Consider the following 13,888-nt stretch of genomic DNA (forward strand, 5'->3'; position numbering starts at 1 on the left):
CAAAAAACTTTCTCAATTAAAAATGTCAGGAATAGCGTTGAGTTCGAGGTTTTATACAGCGGCCCAACAAAGGCCTGTTTTTGTTTTGAAAACATGCAAGTTTGCATTGTTTTCACAAGGATATGCTTAACAAAAACTATTTTCTAATTCAGTTCAGTCCTGTTACGATTAATAAATCTATATATTACTTCCTTAATATTCTAAAGAAAGTTCAAACTTTCAAAATAAGTCATCTGTTTCATTTCACTAATGATCACATCAATTATGCTACTGCCCAATACAGGTTTTTAACCCCTGATTTTGTTTTAGCTCACATATAATGTATTTTATTATGGCCAAACAGCTATTGTCATTTAGAATGGGGTTGCATTCTTATATTAAATTTTAACGATTACTATTTGCTCAATCTTTTAACCTCGAGTCAAATCAAAAACCTCCCAAATTATTATTATTATTTTTTTTTTTAACCTATGTTTATCTACAGCTGTTTATGTTTCTCTTATGCTAGTCAGTCCAAACCACCACTGTTTTGGTGGGAATAGTGTGTAAATCATGTTATGCTCATTTTACCCACAATGCATTGCAAAAACCCATACTTTCAAAGGTACAAATTAAGAGTTAATAAAACCACATCTAATAAAGAGTCAAACAGTTCCAAAGTAGATCAGGCAAGTAATAATGTTAAAAAAGCTGAAAAACAAAACATCAGTGCATAAGAAAGTTCACATATATTTCCAAGAGTTTTCATTAAATAAAGAACTTTATTGCTATATCATTCTAGAATTTCCTGTCAGTCTGGGTTAGCTTTTAAAATTAATGTAGATTCCAGTGTGCTGTCATACAGTAACTGAGAGGTGGTATTGATCTTTAGCTTTTTATGTTTTATTGTTGCTTACTTATGTTTAAGCATCAACTGTTCTTTTTTATGAGTTTTTATGTCACATCAGCCTCTTTCAGATGCTCCTGTTTATTGGCAACCCCATCTGCCATGTGTTCCCTCACCTGATACACCCTTTTAATCACTTTAAATCACTTATACTCATAAAGCCAATGTGATATTATGAGAGTCTCTGGCTGGGGATCTTGCGCCATGCCTGGATCCCTTTTGGGATTTCTTCATCATCCTGGATACTACCTTCTGGTATGTGGGTCTGTGATCTCAAGACAAAATGATAAGAGAGATCCTTGCTGTACACTGCTGCACCACATGCAAGATGCAACTAAATAAGGGAAGCCTAGAGTCAATGTGGACTGAAAAGAAATATTTTTAAAGTACTTTCACATCTAACTTGCAAAATGGAGCTTAGTGAATCAGTCTTAACCATACTTATCTGATTTACAGCTGTGATCAAATAAATCTTAGATCTGCAAGAGTGGCATCTTGTGGTCAGAAAATAGCACTGCATTTATTATATTTTGAAACTTTGACAAACAAGGCAATGTTGCCCATCTTAAAGTATGTAAGGGCCAAGCAGCAAGCATCACTAGGTATGATTTTCTAATAACACAGAAAAAGTAGACTCTTAAGCATGGTGTGAATAAGCTGCACAAACCTTTGTACAGCCCGAATTAAACATTTTGAGTTTTATATGCACATGTAAGAGGAAACAACTTGCTTCACTCAAATTCTGAAAAGATCCATGTCTAATATTCTATTCAATGCTTTATTTCCCTCAAAAGTTGTGTTCCACTATATATTAAAGTTCAAGATTTAATAAGTGATGATTGTTTTTGCAACTTTGATATCAAATACTGCCTCACTCCCAAATATTTTTTTGTCCTGTTGTATATTTTCAGGAATACTTTAAGGAGAAGCTGATTGCCTACATGTGCAAGGGTAACTTTGCCCTGAAAAATAGATATCTCTTAACCAGGTAGTTCTGAAAAAGGAGATTTTTATTCTTCATAACATCTACCTGAATAAACATAGGTTATATATTGTACATCTGAAGATGGTACCCTAATTGCATGACTGGCTTTATTAAATGCAGAGTTTATCTTCATGTAATAGTAACCTGCATTTGTTGGACCTTGAACAATTTTAATTGGTTGTCACTTTACCAATAGAATAGAATAGAATAGAATAGAATAGAATAGACATATCCTGAATTTTCCTATAGTGGATAAAATATTAAATGAATGAAATTACATAAATTAAGAATATAAAAATCTACAATTATTAAAACCAAATTCTAGGGGTTAAAGAGATGTGCACGCACTTAGATTAAAACTTGAACAAAATATGTACATATTAGCAACAGAGTGTTTACAAGGAATAAAACTGCAGGAATTTTAAAGCGTATTGTGTTTGTTAGAAGCAGTGATAGTCATAAATTCTGTCTGCTGCTCTTTGTGCACCTAGGATACAACATTCTGTCACTAAATGAACTTTGCAGTTCTACAGCAGCTTTATACGTACGGTGGGTGGATATTATCTAAAAATGATTGTTATGGTGCTTTTGTCTCCTACCACTTACACTGAACTAGCTGGAGACCAGCTGTTTCTCCAATACATGATGTAATGAAATATGGATGATGTCAGTGAGCCTGAGGTATAAAACCTCCAACTAATATATCTCAGAGGACCTGGCATGAGGGGTTTAAAAGCACTGGAGAAATCAAAGGTTTAGTCCTAATTTACTATGGAAAAAAAAATCCATTGGACTGTGAAAGCAAACAGCACAGAAGCACCGATCATTGTAGCACAGGAGCAGGCCTGTGGCACTAGAGCAGTAGAGGCCCAGATCTACCATTGTCTGTTTGCATCTAAGGTCCCTCGGGATGTTAGCTCTCTCAATCTCCACCGCCTTGGAAGGTGGCTCCCAATTTGTGCTGGGGCTCTCCTGATTGTGTACTGCACAGATGTTTGTGTAACATTCTATGTATTCCTTTCCTGCCTGTATCTTACACCCTGCTGGATTGTCTCTGGGCCCCTTTGCATCTTTTGCCTTGGGATCTTTTAATCTATCCAGGTATGGTAGATCTGATATAATTGAGGATCATTGTCCATGCTGATATTAACTGATCATCAATCTCCAAGATGCTGCAAACCTCCTCTTCTCTCCCAGACACTCCCACAGCGGCAGGGGATTTTGCTCCCCATTATGCTTTGGGACAAAGAAATCAATTCAAAGTCTCTCTTTGAGGTCAGACACATTGAAGAGACCCCATGAATGAATGTTAGGTAGGCCACATGAACCAGAATCTGCAGGTTGCTCAAAGGCTAACTGGACCTGGTTGCTCATCTCAGAACTATATTGCTTTAAAGACAGATTGCTCTGCAACACTTCCCTTTGAGTTTACAAGAAACTTTAGATGTACGAGACTGGAGGAGTGGGGGATCTGAACAAAGGACATATTTTCCATGCTGCAGGCTTGACATGCTAAGATGCTGAAAACAGAAGAAAACTCAACCTTCTTCAATACAGGTCTGGCAAAAGGTAAGAAAATATGTTTTGAGCTTAACAATTTGGGTTTTTTGATAATGTGGATTATTTTGGATGTTTACGTTTGTTTACGGCTAGCAAAAAGCTGACGGTGACTGTTGTTTATAACAGCTCAAAACATGTCAGCAGCTGTTTATATGGCTAAAGAAATATTATTTCATTTAGAGTTTAATCACTAATATAACGTTTATCTGTTCCCTCATATGTTCATCACATCTTATTACCAAAAACTGGCCAAAGAGTAATTCAAGGTGAGTCACCTAATGTCTGCCAGCTATTAGTTCAATCACAGATGGTTAGAAATCCTACAACTAAAGGTCATTTATTTTTTATTAAGAAAATAATTCAATAAAATATTTTACCAAATGTTGTATTTAACCTTTTGGGTTTGCATTGTAAATAGATTTGAACACATTCAAATAACTCTGAAATAGTTAAAAGTTGATTCGACCTCATTCCAAGTTCTTCAAAATAAACATTGGTTGTCGAACATAAATTTAATACTGAACTTGGATCTAGTTGCATTATAATGCAGTAGCAGCTAGGTTTTAGTTTCACTAGTTGAATCATTGTTTTTTAACTGAAATATGTTTGACTTGGAGTTAATTTTCTTTTAATAAATTCCTATTTTTTGAATAGTAGTTGTGGTGAATTTATTCCAAATTAGAGGTGGGTATTGCCAAAGAAGTCACGATTCAATTCGAATCACGATTCGATTCGAATCACGATTCACAGGCCACGATGCGATTCTATCACGATGCATCACGATACTTGAATTATTGCGATGCATTGCAATATTTTCACTGAACTCTGTTAGAAAAAAATACAGCCATTACCAGTGGCTGAATGGCTGAGTATGATCTGGGTAGTGTCTTCCAATTGATAAATAACTGAAAGCAACTGCATTCATACATAGCTGTATTTATTGAAATTACTTTTGGAGGTGTTGCCATGAAAACAAATACTGGACAGAAATATTACTATTGTTGGAGTGGATACATTGACAAAAAAGTGCTTAGGATTTATAAAACTAAAAATAACAAAATAAAGATTATCATGGCGTCAGTGGTCCTTTAACTCAATAAAATGAAAACATCTTTGGCTCTTGATTTTCTGAAAGGGCGCCTCTCTGCATGTGTGTTTTTAGGTTCGTTGTGTTCCCACAGTATTTAATTCTGGTGTAGCAGTGTTTGCAAATTGCGTGCGTCATATCAACTTCATTTTTACCTTTTTTTTAAAAACCAAAATGCTTCCTAACATCGGATTTGAAATGTGATGGAGCCGGACGAAGTTTCTCAATCTCCTCCATCTTTTGTTCATGACTGACTCGCGGCCGGAAATGCTTGTGACACAAGGCAGCATGCGTCAACACATCCGCAGCGACATCTACTGGACTGGAAGTTGTATTACACTTGTTTTTGGCTGATGTTCGCTAACCATTCATGTAATTTTATTTATTAATTTTTTTAAATTAATAATCGATACTTGACGTCAAGAATCGATGCAGTAGATCACGAAAATTAGAATCACGATGCATCATCATGACGATTATTTTGCACACCCCTATTCCAAATGTGCAGCATTTTCTGTTTGACCATACATTGAGCTTAATTAACACTTTCAGTTGTTGTCCTAACAACAGTGAGTTTGCCATGTGTTCACAGAACAATCTATGGAAAGGTATTGAGAACTGCAGAGGTCAAACATAGTCTGGTCTGTAGAGAGTAATCCAATCATGAAAATGGGATCCAGATGGCATTGCCAAGCTGAGCAGAAGTGCCTTGACATTTGAGCATACATGGAGGAACTGGATCTGGAAAATACTTTCAGAGGATGAGAGAAAAAAGGTTGCTAAGTCCTCAACCCTCCAGACCACTCGGGTCTTCTGGCTCCAGCTTGCTCTGCATACCTAGAACCAGAACTAAACATGGAGAAGCAGCATTTAGTTCCTATGCTCCACTTATCTGGAACAAACTTCCAGAAAACTGTAAAAGTGTGGAAAGCCTGAGTTCCTTTAAATCAAGACTAAAAACACATTTGTTTAGGATTGCCTTCGACTGTTCTAGTTAAACAGTTCAACAGAAACATCATTAGTTCAACTTTTTTATTTTCTTTAGTCCAATTGTTTTTAATGTTCTTTTTTGTTTCTGCATTTTTTATTTTATTTTTTCTAATTGCTTTGATTCTGTTTTATTTTCCTATATTTTAATCATGTAAAGCACTTTGAATTGTCTTTGTACTGAATTGTGCTATACAAATACATTTGCCTTGCCTTGCCTAAGTTGCCTTGCCTCAGGTGAGATGATCTGGTTGATTCAGGAAAATAACCAGGAAAATGCTCAAAAGAATACTGGAGAGAAAGTTTGACATTTAGCAGTTGACAGTTAACACTGAGCGACTGGCTTCCTGCTCCTGTTATTCTGCCAGTTGATTCAGACTGATGCACTTGTTGAACCTTTGAGGAAGTGGTGGCATGCCCAGCCCAGCAGATGAAGCCCCCTGGTGGAGAATGTACAGAACTGGAACAGGCATTAACCAGGGCCAAAGCAACAGATTTCTCCTGACAGAAAATCTGTCAGAGAACCATTGGCATGACCAGAAATCACAATTTACAATGCAAAATCCTTCATAGAGTACACTACCCAGATCAACGGATGTGGAAGAAGGGTTTTGCACAGTCTGATATCTGCTTGCAATGTTCAAGTAATGCACCGGATGACTATATACCTGCACTATGGTTGTGCACGCCTGTACAGAATCTCTGGTGTCTGGTATGTGGGGATCTGTCAAAGTGTTAATATTCCACCCTCTCCATCAGTCCCTTTAGTGGGTAACTAGATGATGTCACCTTAGACAATGACTCTCGCCATGTCATCTTCACTGGCTTATGTATTACAAAGAAAACTATCCTCTTGACCTGGAAAAACAAAAACAGTCTAAATATTTACAGGTAAAAAGACATTCTGTTATATTTTATGAACCTGTTTCATCACTAAATCAATCTCTCTGGACACTTATGATCGGCTACCTTTCCTAGTAGGGTTGTGTGGCTTGTGGCTCGGTGAGAGTCAGATGTAAGGCAGGTTGCTCCAACTAGGGAAAGCATTGGGAGCCCCGGGATGGGACTTCTGGAGGCTGGGTGCATAGTCTTTCCTCTGGGGGGGTCTGGGGTCTATGGGGTGGCCTGCCCTTGGGTGGGGGTCCCTGCTTGGGGTTGAGGGTGAGCAGCTGTGCCAAGTCCTGCTGTTTTAAACCTGCATCTCAATAAAGCTTGTCAGCAAAGTGAAATATGATAAACAAATATTATTACTGGAAGCTTAGACACATCTGTATTGCAAAATAAAACTTTATTCCCATTGAGAAATGTATAATAAACCCTTAAATACATTTTCAAAGACTTTTTAAAATGCTTTCATTTGTTTTTTGGCTAATTCAGATACTTTTTGTAATCTGCACTGGATGTCACCCTGCCAATCGTTGTAGTGTCATGTCATCTTGTTAAAAAAAACAAGGATAATATGACCTGTAACTGAATATGTGGTCATATAAGTCAGCATTTTTTTAGCAGTACATGTTGGATGTATATATGATAGGTTAGATAGATTTATTATTATTGCACACTTTTACTTGGTTAGTTAGTTTTTCTTTTGAGTAATTTGCTGCACCTTGTGGAGCTTTTTTCTTTCTTTTTTTTTTACGTCCCAGTCAATGAGGGTTGCAAAACTGCCCTTTGATCAACCTGTATTTATTAAAGCTGTTATCTAACCATTGCTCAGATATAGCTGTCTGATTTTTTTCTCTTCACCATCTGCAGATGAAGATGGAGTCCAATTTTGTTTCAGTGTGCATGTTGTTAGTAAGCAGCCTTTACATCAGCCAAGGTAATATTACACACTGCATGTAGAAGTGCTTTTTATAGATATAAATTTTTCTCTTGAATGGTTTGTATTATTCGTCTTCGTTTTCTACTTGTAAGAATCCTTTCCCTATTCCCTCAGCATGTATTCGAGGTTTTCTAGAGAATGTGGATTTTCCTGGCTCCGACATAGCAAATCTGTATTCCCCATCTGCACAGCATTGTCAAGAGCTCTGCACCCAGCACCCATCGTGCCTCTTCTTCAGCTTCAATCGGCCAGACAAGTCTCTGGGGTATGAGGGAAAGACATCAATAATATTAATAATACTGATTATGGAGACACTGTACAAAATCTAATATTGAAATAGTGTTTATACATATGTTTTACTCCTCTGTTTTTCAGGACGTTTCAGTGCTTCCTTAAATCAAGCTCTTCTGGACACCCACGATCTCAAGTTTTGCTGCTGGGCGTTACTTCTGGATATTCTCTTAAACCCTGCAATCTGGACTCAAGTAGGTACACTCACATTTCTAGAGCTCACTTTTGCGATATTATAGTTGGAAATAGATTTGCCTGATATATAGCTTTTTTATGTTGCTGCTTTATATTATAGAAGCACTGTAGAATTTATCTCAAACATGCAAGAGAGAGAGGCACCTCAAAAATGCTGCTTCTTGATTTTATCGTCCACACGAAGTCAAAACGAACACGAAACGCTGATTTTTTCCAAAACGTTTGCCGTAAAGACGGAGACGTAAAATAAATGTGAGCGTCCACACGAATGCATGAAAACGCTGCAAAATGTATGCCAGGCCTGTAAGTGGCGCTGTGGTGCCAAAGCAAAAATAAGCGACGAAATGTTGGGCATGCGCACTAATATTTATACATGGTTGCTCTGCGGGTCTATTTTCGGGGTTAAGTCAAATTCAGGTGCTGAACTATGTCGTCGATATTGCTCTGTTCTTCCTGGAGATATTCCAGAAGAAGAAGATTCTGTTGTAAGCCCGACAGCAGGGTGAGTAGCATTAGCAGCAACGGCGCCATTGTTGTTGTGATACTGGTCGCGCATGCGTGTTTAGAGGCGACGCTATGACGCATGCGTGTAAAAAAAAAAATGCGGTTAGAGCGTAAAGATGGAAACGCGAAAACGGCGTTTCCAAATCTTCCCACTCTGAAGGCTGAATAAAAAAAAGATTGTTTACAGACCCCCGAAACGCCGGCTTCGTGTGGATGAGAGGCTGGTTTGGTGAAAAATTTGTGCGTTCTCCCTGTGCATGTCTGGGTTCTCTCTGGGTAACCTGGCTTCCTCCCACAGTCCAAAATTTTGTTCTTTTTTGTGTTACTGAACCTAAACCTAAATAGATTTATATTAGTTACAGAATCTTTACATGTCTACCTCTCTGAAATGTTCAGTGACCATGTTTTTGTTACCAATGTTCCAGAACCTTGCTTCCCACAGATCTTTGAGAATTTGGACTTCCATGGTGGAGATTACAGAACATTTTTCACTGTTAATTTTGAAGAATGTCAGAGAGTCTGCACAGAAGATCCAGTCTGTCAGTACTTTACTTTTGTAACCGGGAACTTTACAACCTTGGACATCAGGTAAATCACAAATGCTACTGACATTTTGTGTTACCTGGGTCTTTTCTCAGAACGTTACAAGTTTTTTCCTTAAGCATGTAAAAAATAACAGAGTCTGTAAATTGTGCCATAACTTCTTTTGAATATTCTTTTTGTATTTTATCGAGAACAAAACCTTGGAGTGTAATGTAAATTTCTTTACATTATAAAAAGTCTTTTTCAAAAGTGTTTTTAACTTTTACTCTTAACACACTTTCTTATAAAGAGATGGTTTTTGTTCCCTCTGTTTTCTCTTTTTTTTTTTTGTTCTAGTGACTCCAGTTAGAATGCATTTTATGAAAATTTCCTTGCATTGGAATTCTTTTAAAATTTTATATTTTATTGTTTTCCATCCATCCATCGATTTTCTGTCAGATGGAGGGATGCTGGTACTTATCTCTAGCTGTCTACGGACCTAAGGAGAATTTAGAGAATCCAATTAACCTTGCAGTCATGTTTATGGACTGTGGAGGAAGCCGGAGTATCCAGAGAGAACCCAAAAATGCACAAGGAGAACATGCAAACTCCATGAAGAAAGATCCCAGGCTGGGAACCAAACATGGAACGGTCTTGCTGCAAGGCAGCACTGCTATTCACTGCAACACTGAGCAGACCATTATTGTTTTCGATTGTTAAAATAACTTTTAATGTACTGTACCTCTAACTTTTTTTCTATATGAGAAGTTTTTTATGACTTTGCTCAAAAAATCTAAATGAAATATGAGTCCAGTTTCTGAATTTCCAATTCTCAGATAATGTTATTTTAAAGGTAAAAATAGATTTGTTAAAAATAAAAATCAAGTCAAGTTTAAAGCAATTGATTTATTATTTGTTGCATACAATATTGATTTTAGTGAATTTCAGTAGTTTTCTTTTATTTTATGATATAAAGACAGAGTGAAGAGAAAATACTTAGTGTAGAACAGCGTGCAACTCAATAAATACATGCCATAGTATGTTAAAGTATGTGGAAACAAGTGGAATTATATTTTTGTTGCTGGTTTTGAAAATATTGAAGCCAGGTCTATGGTTCAAACTGAAATAATTCAAAGGAAAGGGCAGAAACTTCTCTCCAAAGCTGACACGATACATGTGGACCAGACGACCAAACTCCCTTGACCGACCTTTTCAACGTTACCATAAGAGTGAAGATCGGATGTTCTATTCTATAGAGCCACCTTTTGTTTTTTTTCCCCCTAATTCTCTGTTAAACCTGGGGAGCACTTTAATCTCAGGCCCCGTCCACACGAAGACGAACCCTGGCCTAAACGCACAAATTTTTCACCAAACCAGCCTCTCATCCACACGAAGCCGGCGTTTCGGGGGTCTGTAAACAATCTTTTTTTTATTCAGCCTTCAGAGTGGGAAGATTTCGAAACGGCGTTTTCGCGTTTCCATCTTTACGCTCTAACCGCATTTTTTTTTTTACACGCATGCGTCATAGCGTCGCCTCTAAACACGCATGCGCGAGACAGTATCACAACAACAATGGCGCCGTTGCTGCTAATGCTACTCACCCTGCTGTCGGGCTTACAACAGAATCTTCTTCTTCTGGAATATCTCCAGGAAGAACAGAGCAATATCGACGACATAGTTCAGCACCTGAATTTGACTTAACCACGAAAATTGACCCGCAGGGCAACCATGTATAAATATTAGTGCGCATGCCCAACATTTCGTCGCTTATTTTTGCTTTGGCACCACAGCGCCACTTACAGGCCTGGCATACATTTTGCGGCGTTTTCATGCATTCGTGTGGACACTCACATTTATTTTACATCTCCGTCTTTACGGCAAACGTTTTGGAAAATATCAGCGTTTCGTGTTCGTTTTGACTTCGTGTGGACGGGGCCTCAGTGCTCCCCATTATTAGTTAGAGCTGAAGAAGCCTCTTGGATGATAGGAGAAACGTCTTCTAGAAAACTTCACGTCGATTTGCCTAAACTGAACTTTTCAAGGCTCTGTCTTTCTAAAACTTCCTTCTGTTCTAGGTATAAGTGCCACCTTAAATTCAGCTGGAATGTGCCAAGGCCCTCTGTTATAGTATTGAAGGCTGGAGTCATATCTGGATTCTCCAAAAAATCCCAACTGTCTCAACAGTTTGACACAGGTATGCAAACATCTGCAGCGTCTCAATGTGTTTGACGATTTTTGCTTCCTTTATAACCTTGTTTGTGTCTGATGCAGTATGTCAGAGCCAACTTTTTTCAGACACCGACTTCAGAGGAAGTGATTTTATGGAATTGAAGGCTGTTTCTCCAGAACATTGTCAGTTTCTCTGTTCTGTCCATCCACAGTGTACATACTTCTCTTTCAGCGGGTATGTCACTGTCTGAGTGCTAAACAATACATCTTGGTTTGTAAATGCATTATCATTAAAACTAAATGTTATTCAATCTTACATTTTTTTTTCATATTTCTACAGTCATGACTTCAGATGTTTTTTGAAGAACAATCCAAACAGCATGGTGGCCAAAACAAAAACTGGTGTCATATCAGGAATCCCGACACACCTGTGTCAGATTGATGAGAGTATGTATCACAACACAAAATCCGAAACACGGCACTCTTCCACTAGCAATACACTTCGAAAATAATCTAGAAATAAGCAAATAATTCCTAAATTAGGTGTATTTACCCTTAATCTGAGTACGTAAATAAGATATTTTGACAATGGAATGACCATTTTTACTCTTAGAATAAGATAATTAGATATCTACTTAAAATAAGACAATGCAAATTTTTTTTTTTCTTATATCTATTGAAAATTGTCTCATTCCATTGGCAAAGTGTCTCACTTAGCTCCGTAATTGAAGAAGAAATGCACTTATTGTTGAATGTATAGTGGAGGATTTTCGCAAATTTTTGAAGAGAGCCGCCCTCTCCACAAAAAATGCACATGTAAACCCTGTACCCGCTCCCGAGAGAGATTGCCTATTAAACGCGTGGTAGAGCCTGCACGAGCCCATTTCTCATCGTGCATGCTCTGTTTAAAATTTGCTGTTTGCAAAATATTTGCAAATTTTCCCCTCTGTCAGACTCACCACCCATAAGTGAAAATGGAGAAGAGCACATAGGATATGTAAACATAAATATAAGATTCTCAGTCATCCAGGTCATAGTCATTCCAAAAAAGTAAAAAAAAAAAAAAAAAAAGCCCACTTTAGAAACAAAGTCCAGTTGATTGTTCTTTTAACTTTTTTGGGAATATCACCAGAATGTTTACCAATTAGGAGGACCACTTATTTTTGATGCTAAACCAGAAAAAGAACATCCTCCAATATACCTTTAAGAAAAAATGACTTAGATTAATTTTTTTTAGTAGTTTACACTTTAAAAAAATAGTTGCCTTAGTTTTGTTGTATTTTCATTTAATTTAGTTGCAGTGGTGTTCAGCAAAACCAGCCTCCAGGTGCAGCTGTTTTTTTTTTTTTTTTTTATCAGGACCATAGGTTAGTTGAAAGGTTTATCAGATTAATCTAATTCATTTTATTGATATAGTGCTAATTCATATCACATGTCATCTCAAGGCAGTTTACAGAGACAATTCAGAGAGGAATATTTATCTGCTATCAGATTTTCAGCTTTTAGCAACATATTCAGAACAGGGTCATGGGGTAAGCAATCTTAGCAGTAATTTAAACAATGTCTTCAAGTTTCCTTTTAAGCAAAGTGAATTGCCTTGCATACAAATATTACAACAACAAAGCAAACCTCACCAGTTTGGTCTGACTTCCTTATGAGTTGCATTTTGGTGTCCGCTGATGTTTAGTTGACCTTGCCTCACCTTGAATTGGAAATTTTAGAAGTACAAAACATTTCAGTTCACATCACTTTCTTTTATTTCCTCATGTATATTTAATGTCCGTGCCAGGCTAGAGAAGGGGGTGAAGAAGGGAAAGTTCTTTGATATATGTTTACGGTGATATAATTTCAGAGAAACGAGATTTCAAATAAACGATTGTCTCAGTTCTTGGAAAAATAAATGTATTTTTGAGCATGTAGATTGCAGCAACTTGCAATAATTTGACCATAAACATTTTTGCTTACAGGTTGGGCGAAGCTGACTTACAAAGGAGTAGATTTTAGCGGATCTGACATTAGTTCGGAGGTGGTGAACTGTGCTGAACACTGTCAGGAGAAATGCACTGAGAACCCTAACTGCCAATTCTTCACCTACCACAATGGAAGCTTCTTTCATCCCAGCCATCGGTAACAACTTATTATTTCTACCTTCTTTAAAATATTTTTAATTAGAAAATGTGTTGAGACCTGGGTGATACACTGAAATCATGCAAATTCAACTGTCAGTAACGTTTATATCACTTGGCAACAGCAGTGAAATGTGATGTTTTTATGTTATAGGTACCGTTGCTACATGAAGAGAGTGATCACCATGCCAGCTCCTTCCAAAGTTAAAAAACTGGCCAATGTTGTGTCTGGTTTCACCTTAAGAAACTGTAGAAAAGCAGAAAAATCCCAAGATTAACCCATCAAAACATTTATATGTATGTGAAATAAATTGTCTGTTGACTTCAAACTAAAATTTGCTGATTTCTTTTTTTCTGTATGTAAGGAATAAAACAAACTATTATACTTTTAGTTTTTGTTTTTATTTTGTATAAGTTTTTGTCGGTTCATTATAAAAGAATATTCAATAGGGCCATGCACATTGTAACAACCTTTATATTTGAAAGTGACTCCGACTCCAGAAATTAAATTTGAAAAATCAAAAGTTATACAGCATAACAATACTACACCATAATAAACAATACAAAAAATGTAAGTTGATACATAATACAGTGAAAATGTGTTCTAGCCGTGCATTTCTTTAGTGTAAAATGGAGAATTAGAAATTCTGATTCACATTTTTCAGTGAGTCCCATGAAGAATAAATAACCGGAAACAGGATCTAACCTTTGCCATTTGGATCAGCCCCAATCTCAACTAAGTTAGAAAGTA

General features: G+C 37.0%; 1 protein-coding gene across 1 annotated transcript; it reads left to right on the forward strand.

The window, feature by feature from the left end:
• Window positions 1-1,090: 1,090 nt before the first annotated feature.
• On the forward strand, window positions 1,091-11,262 carry LOC119784646 (plasma kallikrein-like). The gene is made up of 7 exons (XM_038286812.1): window positions 1,091-1,141; window positions 7,261-7,327; window positions 7,445-7,595; window positions 7,706-7,815; window positions 8,746-8,908; window positions 10,918-11,036; window positions 11,114-11,262. The coding sequence occupies exons 1-7, from the start codon at window positions 1,091-1,093 to the stop codon at window positions 11,260-11,262; spliced, it is 810 nt and encodes a 269-aa protein (XP_038142740.1).
• The last annotated feature ends 2,626 nt before the right edge of the window (window positions 11,263-13,888 follow it).

The sequence above is a fragment of the Cyprinodon tularosa genome, unplaced genomic scaffold (genome assembly GCF_016077235.1).
Source record: "Cyprinodon tularosa strain WSP-4 unplaced genomic scaffold, ASM1607723v1 ctg230, whole genome shotgun sequence".
NCBI lineage: Eukaryota > Metazoa > Chordata > Actinopteri > Cyprinodontiformes > Cyprinodontidae > Cyprinodon > Cyprinodon tularosa.